We start from the raw sequence: 8,890 nt of genomic DNA on the forward strand, positions 1-8,890 counted from the left end.
ATAGGTTGTTACAGTCAAACTAAGGGCTGTGCTTACAGCTTTAGTTAGTTGTGCCCCCCCATTACAACCAATGACAATGGAATTAAGCATCAAATCTCACCAGGCCAGAACTGATATCATGTGTCAACATTTGACAAAAAAGTAATTTTTGTGATCTAATTGCTCAACTAAATATACCAAAATAGCTCAAAGTACTTTGTGTACTATGGCTGGATGATATGGCCAAACATTTTTAATCAAACTGTAGGTTCCATAAAAACTTGAGTAAAAATTTTCCATTCAATGATAAAATGCAGCAAACCTAATAATTTAGCTTTTTACTTTATGACACATGGATTTACATATGAATCTTGTGAACAGATACAAATTTGACCCAAACTGAATGTTAGCATTCATAGAGACTACATCATGTCACTTAGCCTTCACAGATGTGATGTCACAAATGGGATAGAAATCCAGCAGCAGTGTAATCTGGGACAAATGTGTTCATTAAACTCATCAAGCCAACAACATAAGTCTAGACACATGACTATTGGTTTTCTTAAGAAAAATTAGAAGTTTAAAATGAGGTGAGCCTGGAGAGGTGACAATAGGCTCTGGAGAGAAGGAGAATGATGACGCATGGCAGAATGGCATGGTAGCAGGTAGTAGAGGTGGATGAGTTTAAAGAATTGTCAACCGTTGAAATAAATAGAGAGTGTGGTAGTGAGGTGAAGGAGAGACTGCAGTAAGGATAGATAGAAGAGGACCTGCACAGTGCAGCAGCTAAGAGAATATTTAAAGCAAAATCGTGCAAATGGTGACACAAGCACCAAAGTTGGCACAAATACTCCTTAGACATTACTCTTTTGAAAAGACTGACTAGCCACTTGAATTTTCAATAGGCGTCCAGGTTGGGGTCAATTGAAGAATTACACAGGGGTCAAAATCAAAAATGCTCAAATCATTTTGAAAACTACACCACATTATTTGTCTGATTGTAAAGATTCCAAAAAAGGTATAGTTTGGACTATCTATGACTGAATGATCAGGAGTTATGGGGTAAAAACTGAAAAAATGGTGGCAAAGGTCAGTATCAGTTTGTACAGGGGTCAGAAGTTAAAGTTGCTCCAATTTTGGTTTAAAAAAAAAAAGATGCAAATTATTAGTTGAGTTAACAGGGTTTTAAAAAGGAATAGTTTGGACCATGTATCATGCTTAGTTATGTTACGGGGCAACATATGTCATAGAATCCAATGGACGCTGACCTTGTTTGACCTTTACTTTGGAAACCAAGCATTCAACACAATCAAAACTATTCCATTTATTAATCCTACAACCCCTGGCAAAAATTATGGAATCACCGGGTAAATTTCCATCCCCAAAACTAACACCTGCATCAAATCAGATCTGCTCCTTAGTCTGCATCTAAAAAGGAGTGATCACACCTTGGAGAGCTGTTGCACCAAGTGGACTGACATGCATCATGGCTCCAACACGAGAGATGTCAATTGAAACAAAGGAGAGGATTATCAAACTCTTAAGAGGGTAAATCATCACGCAATGTTGCAAAAGATGTTGGTTGTTCACAGTCAGTTGTGTCTAAACTCTGGACCAAATACAACCCCTGGCAAAAATTATGGAATCACCGGCCTATGTTCAGTTGTTTAATTTTGTAGAAAAAAAGCAGATCAGACATGACACAAAACTAAAGTCATTTCAAATGGCAACTTTCTGGCTTTAAGAAACACTATAAGAAATCAAGAAAAAAAGATTGTGGCAGTCAGTAACGGTTACTTTTTTAGACCAAGCAGAGGAAAAAAATATGGAATCACTCAATTCTGAGGAAAAAATTATGGAATCACCCTGTAAATTTTCATCCCCCAAATTAACACCTGCATCAAATCAGATCTGCTCATTGACATTGACCCTATGCCATGACATTGACCCTATGTGTCTTTTTGCAAGGAATGTTTTTGCAGATTTTGCTCTATGGCAAGATACATTTTCATCTTGAAAAATGATATCATCCCCAAACATCCTTTCAATTGTCCAAAATATCAACATAAACTTGTGCATTTATTGATGATGTAATGACAGCCATCTCCCCAGTGCCTTTACCTGACATGCAGCCCCATATCATCAATGACTGTGGAAATTTACATGTTCTCTTCAGGCAGTCATCTTTATAAATCTCATTGGAAAGGCACCAAACGAAAGTTCCAGCATCATCACCTTGCCCAATGCAGATTCGAGATTCATCACTGAATATGACTTTCATCCAGTCATCCACAGTCCACAATTGCTTTTCCTTAGCCCATTGTAACCTTGTTTTTTTCTGTTTAGGTGTTAATGATGCCTTTCGTTTAGCTTTCTGTATGTAAATCCCATTTCCTTTAGGCGGTTTCTTACAGTTCGGTCACAGACGTTGACTCCAGTTTCCTCACATTCGTTCCTCATTTGTTTTGTTGTACATTTTTCGATTTTTGAGACATATAGCTTTAAGTTTTCTGTCTTGACGCTTTAATGTCTTCCTTGGTCTACCAGTATGTTTGCCTTTAACAACCTTCCCATGTTTGTATTTGGTCCAGAGTTTAGACACAGCTGACTGTGAACAACCAACATCTTTTGCAACATTGCGTGATGATTTACTCTCTTAAGAGTTTGATAATCCTCTCATTTGTTTCAATTGACATCTCTCGTGTTGGAGCCATGATTCATGTCAGTCCACTTGGTGCAATAGCTCTCCAAGGTGTGTTCACTCCTTTTTAGATGCAGACTAATGAGCAGATCTGATATGATGCAGGTGTTAGTTTGGGAATGAAATTTACAGGGTGATTCCATAATTTTTTCCTCAGAATTGAGTGATTCCATATTTTTTTCCTCTGCTTGGTCTAAAAAAGTAACCGTTACTGACTGCCACAATCTTTTTTTTCTTGATTTCTTATTAAAGCCAGAAAGTTGCCATTTGAAATGACTTTAGTTTTGTGTCATGTCTGTGATCTGCTTTTTTTTTTACAAAATTAAACAACTGAATGAACATCCTCCGAGGCCAGTGATTCCATAATTTTTGCCAGGGGTTGTACAAACAACATGGGAAGGTTGTTAAAGGCAAACATACTGGTAGACCAAGGAAGACATCAAAGCGTCAAGACAGAAAACTTAAAGCAATATGTTTCAAAAATCGAAATGAACAACAAAACAAATGAGGAATGAATGGGAGGAAACTGGAGTCAACGTCTGTGACCGAACTGTAAGAAACCGCCTAAAGGAAATGGGATTTACATACAGAAAAACTAAACGAAAGCCATCATTAACACTTAAACAGAAAAAAACAAGGTTACAATGAGCTAAGGAAAAGCAATCGTGGACTGTGGATGACTGGATGAAAGTCATATTCAGTGATGAATCTCGAATCTGCATTGGGCAAGGTTGATGATGCTGGAACTTTTGTTTGGTGCCAGTTCCAATGAGATTTATAAAGATGACTGCCTGAAGAGAACATGTAAATTTCCACAGTCATTGATGATATGGGGCTGCATGTCAGGTAAAGGCACTGGGGAGATGGCTGTCATTACATCATCATAAATGCACAAGTTTACGTTGATATTTTGGACACTTTTCTTATCCCCATCATTGAAAGGATGTTTGGGGATGATGAATAATTTCTCAAGATAAAGCATCTTGCCATAGAGCAAAAACTGTGAAAACATTCCCTGCAAAAAGACACATAGGGTCAATGTCATGGCCTGCAAATAGTCCAGATCTTAATCCAATTGAAAATCTTTGGTGGAAGTTGAAGAAAATGGTCCATGACAAGGCTCCAACCTGCAAAGCTGTCAGAGAAAGTTGGAGCCAGATTGATGAAGAGTACTGTTTGTCACTCATTAAGTCCATGCCTCAGAGATGCCTGATGTCCATGCCTCCTTATAAAAGCCAGAGGTGGTGCAGCAACATACTAGTGATGTGTTGGAGCGTTCTTTTGTTTTTCATGATTCCATAATTTTTTCCTCAGAATTGAGTGATTCCATATTTTTTCCCCTCTGCTTGGTCTAAAAAAGTAACCGTTACTGATTGCCACAATTATTTTTCCTGATTTCTTATAGTGTTTCTTAAAGCCAGAAAGTTGCCATTTGAAATGACTTTAGTTTTGTGTCATGTCTGTGATCTGCTTTTTTTCTACAAAATTAAACAACTGAATGAACATCCTCCGAGGCCGGTGATTCCATAATTTTAGCCAGGGGTTGTAATAGCTCAACCAATGCATCACTTTTTACCAAAATTGAAGAACTTTAACTTTTGACCCCTGTACAAACTGAAACTGACCTTTGTCACCATTTTTGCTATTTTTACCCCATAACTCCTGATCATTCAGTCATAGATAGTCCAAACTATACCTTTTTTGGAATCTTTACAATCAGACACATAATGTGGTGTAGTCTTCAAAATTATTTGAGCATTTTTAATTTCGACCCCTGTGTAATTCTTCAATTGACTCCTACATGGTGGCCTATTGAAAATTCAAGTGGCCAGTCGTTTTTTTCAAAACTGTAATGTCTAAGGAGTATTTGTGCGAACTTTGGTGCTTGTATCACCATTTGCACGATTGTTCCAGTTATCTGCTGCACTACAAGAGTGAGAGGGAAATTTTACAGTGAGATCAGCTATGTTGTATGACAGAGATGATAGCCCTGATTTATATGAAAAAGAAAGAAAAGAAAAAACAAAACAAAACAGGAAGTGGCAGAGCTCAAGATGTTGCGATTTTCCTTGGGACTGATGAGGTGGAATAGGATTAGGAATCATATCGGAGGGACAATGGAGGTTATATGGTTTGGAAACTAAATGAGAGGCGAGACTGAAATGGTTTGGGTATGTGCAAGGAAGGAATGCTGGTTATATCAGGAGATGGATGCTAAGGATGAAGCAGCCAGGAAGGAGTAGAGGAAAGTCAAAAGAAGATGTAGAGGACAGGGTGAGATGGAAATGCATGGAGCAGCTAAAAGAAGATCATAACCAGGGTGAACCAAATACATGAACTGAACAAAGACCAAGTCTGACCTTTTCAAATATCTGTTTGCGGGATGGACATTTATTCAGCCATAACAGCACAGCCTCAAACACCATCTCCTCTTTGGGCACATTGAGATGATCACTGGCAATAACTTCTGTCAGTTTGTCCACATACAAAGACAGAAACTCATCCTACAAGAAAAGTAAACACAAGTAGTCATAATATGGAATTTCAAATAAAACAGAAATGATCATTTTCACATTTCAATGTGTGAATGTTGTAATTACCTGGAGACAACTTCCAAAATAATTATTTTTGAATTAAGTGCTTTTTAAAAAAGTACATTTCAAACAAATTTGGATTGTCCAACTGATTCAGCAGACACTCGACATTCGAGGAGTCAGATTAGATTGAGCTAAAAACATGTGATCCAGGTGTCCTTAGAAAAACAGTATTTGATCAGGACAACAGTGCAGTCTTTACTTATAACTGAAATTCTTTAAAAATAATTAACTTTTATAAGATAGCATATACGCACAGTGTGCAAACTTCCACCATCACAGTCATCAAGAATTTTACCTAATTAGGTGATAATACCGCTTGGACACGAAAACAGAACAGGGGATAGAAATCATTTGACCCCAATGAACATGACTTTCACCTATATGATTGACCTCTGGCTGATGCTGCTGGGTCAATTCGGGAATCCATCAAAGTCTGTGCTACATTTGGTCCAAATCACGTTAGAAAATCAAATTCCTTGACTTTGATCTTTTCCTAAATGAATCCTTAAAGGGAAATTTGAGTCAACCTTCACTAACATAACAGTTGAGTTCAGATCACAGACCATCTGTGGTACAGATGAGTGGAAACACTGTCCCATGTTTCCACAATAAACAGTTTAATCACAAGGGAAAGTCATTTGCCCAAACTAAAAGGGCTCTGCACACAAGCACATACATGAGTGTGACTTTTTTTTAATCCTGAGATACACACACCCTCATTTGAAATACACAGACACTTAACTCTGGAGCTCATGGTCACTTCAAAAGTGCAGAATTTCAGTTAGAAGATAATCAACAGATTCAATTTCACATTAAAATGATCCTAGTGCAGTCAACATAAAATGCTACTGTGAAGCAAAATTAGCACAGGCATCAACATTGTGCATTCTTAATGTAATATATACAAGTCAATAAAAAGTCCTTCCATCCATCCATCCATCCATCCATCCATCCATTCATTTTCTTCCGCTTTATCCGCAGTCGGGTCGCGGGGGCAGCAGCTCAAGCAAAGCCGCCCAGACCTCCCGATCCACACACACACCTCCCCCCAGCTCCTCTGGGGGAACCCCAAGGCGTTCCCAAGCCAGCCGAGAGATGTAATCCTTCCAGCATGTCTTCCCCGGGACCTCCTCCCAATGGGACGTGCCCGGAACACCTCTCCAGCGAGGCGTCCAGGGAGCATCCGGAAAAGATGCCCGAGCCACCTCAACTGACTCCTTTCGACATGGAGGAGCAGCGGCTAGACTCTGAGCTCCTCCCGAGTGACCAAGCTCCTCCCCCTATCTCTAAGGGAGCGCCCACCCACCCTGCGGAGGAAACTCATCTCGGCCGCTTGTACCCGCGATCTCGTTCTTTCGGTCATGAGCCAAATCTCATGACCATAGGTGAGGATCGGAACATAGACTGATCGGTAAATCGAGAGCTTTGCCCCCCTACTCAGCCCTCTCTTCACCACGACGGTCCGATACAGCGACCGCATCACTGCAGACGCTGCACCAATCCGGTCGAACGCCTTCTCCAGATCCACAAAACACATGTGGACTGGTTGGGCGAACTCCCATGAACCCTCGAGCACCCGATGGAGCGTGTAGAGCTGGTCCAGTGTGCTAAAAAAGTCCTTATTTACCAAATTCCTTTTCTAAAATGTATGCGTTCTATTCCAGATTAGGCACAACCTTTCTGCATGTTTGTCAGCCTTTAGGAAATACTGGAAACAAGAAACAAACAAACCAAGTGACAACAAAACTCAAAATGGCTCACTGATTCTTTAAATAGAAAGAATTGTAAATCCTTGGCTGCTAAAGAAAATATTCCAAATTGTTCCTTCCTGATGGGTGATTTGTTTTGGTGTTGAAATCTTAAGGGATTCTGATTGTTTTTGTGTTTTGATACTATTTTGATGTACTGAATCAAGGTCATTTGCAGGTCAAGGTCAAATGCACAGCTACAGACCTTGTGCTGACCTCTGATCACTTTTGTATCCATTGCAGCCTCTGAGGAGCCACCATCATGTTTACTCAAAAATCACATATTGCACTGTCCCATATCAAGGTCATTTTGAAGATAAAGATCAAATCAAAATATAAAGTGCAAAACTACAGACTGCTGCCAGTCCATATCGAACAATATCATATTTCTGTCTGGAGCCATATGGGAGGAGTTATGTTAATGCAACTTAATGATGGAATTACCAGACAATTACTGGTAGACCACAATCTGACTCCAGCTTGTGCGATGCATTTCAGCAGGAAGATTACTCTGTTGGTCACTAAAAAGCACATTGTTTGTGTGTTGCACAGAATCCTGCTGGTCGGTCTCTCACCTGCTTGTAAACACTGCTGAAGTGCTCGAGAATGTAGTCCATGCTTCGTTTGGACAGAACCTTACAGGAATGGGCCTCAGCAAAACAGTGGATTCCCACACAGTTCATTTCATCCATTTGACGCTCCATGAAATGACAGCAAGCTTCACGGACAGCCATAACGTCCAGCAGGTTGGCTGCTGCCAACAGAGCCTGGACCAGATTCAAGCGGTTTTTGACTTCACGGTGACAGCTGTCGAAGAAACTGTGAGAATGGACGCTTTACCTGTACGTTGGCATTGGAAATGAAGACCTCCGAGGTGTAAGCATAATTCACCAGCATGCCAACCATCTGTGGTTCAACACCATTGATGGCAACCCGCTCCTGTTTGGACTCAATCAGGTCAGTGGAAAACATCGCCTGTAGACATTAAACCAGAGAAAGACAAATTTTGTTGTGTCTCACATTTGTTCACACAACCAGCACACTGAATTCATCTTCCTGTTCAAACCATGAGTGCTTCGGAATAACTGACATGCATATGTTAAACACAATACTGAAACTGCTCCACTTCCAGTAGTGCTAACCTGAACTACATTGGAATTCTGACACTAGACATAACATCCATAAGTCAAGGCTAGTAGTAAAACTCAAACTTCTGTGCTCCACAACTCTACCAAACACCCAGTCCATGCAAGCATGAAGTAGAGCAGGCATCAGAACAGATCCCTGAAGAACTCCAGTATTCACTGGAAAAAGTCCCAGGCAGGATTTAAGGCCCTGTCACACCTTGACGATTTAGCCAGCGTATGCCGACCTATGAAAAATGCGCCAAATATGCTGGATACTTCAAACATGTTATGCAGCTGTCACACCATGACAATTTAGTCAGCGTATGCTGACAGCCCCGTTTCCAACAAGCAATCAGGGTCAGTACTGCACGGTATAGTACGGGTCAGAAAAGTTAAGTCTGCTTGGTTTGCATTTCCACCCCTGGCAAAACCCTTTTGTTTGGCAGGTGGAGCACATAAATATTGACAAGACGTCATCGAGCACGTGTACGCTGTTGCACAGGCTCTCCCCTCCACATGGAGACCAAACAGAGCAATTTAACATTTTTGAAATTTAATTAAATTTTTGTCTTGGTGGATCATGGGCTTTATGTTCATCGCACACAGAATGCTGAAGAATCGAATGATGCCTGTGGTAAACAGTGACGTAAATGATTGAGGCGCTGTGACTCTTAACTTTTAAAATAAGTTATTGTCTTGTTGTGGTGCAAAGCTACAGCGTTCTCTGGTTCAGGCTGA

General features: G+C 40.2%; 1 protein-coding gene across 1 annotated transcript in view; it reads right to left on the reverse strand.

Moving 5' to 3' along the window:
- The window catches only part of LOC117506247 (kelch-like protein 20), a 29,472-nt gene extending 21,451 nt beyond the window's left edge, over positions 1-8,021 (reverse strand). The window contains exons 1-3 of the mRNA XM_034165746.1: positions 7,866-8,021; positions 7,601-7,792; positions 5,041-5,184 (exon numbers count right to left, since the gene is read on the reverse strand). Coding sequence (XP_034021637.1) covers positions 5,041-5,184; positions 7,601-7,792; positions 7,866-7,997 — 468 coding nt within the window. The 5' untranslated portion in view covers positions 7,998-8,021. The remainder of the gene's footprint in view (positions 1-5,040; positions 5,185-7,600; positions 7,793-7,865) is intronic.
- Positions 8,022-8,890: the final 869 nt, after the last annotated feature.

Source organism: Thalassophryne amazonica, unplaced genomic scaffold, assembly GCF_902500255.1.
Source record: "Thalassophryne amazonica unplaced genomic scaffold, fThaAma1.1, whole genome shotgun sequence".
NCBI lineage: Eukaryota > Metazoa > Chordata > Actinopteri > Batrachoidiformes > Batrachoididae > Thalassophryne > Thalassophryne amazonica.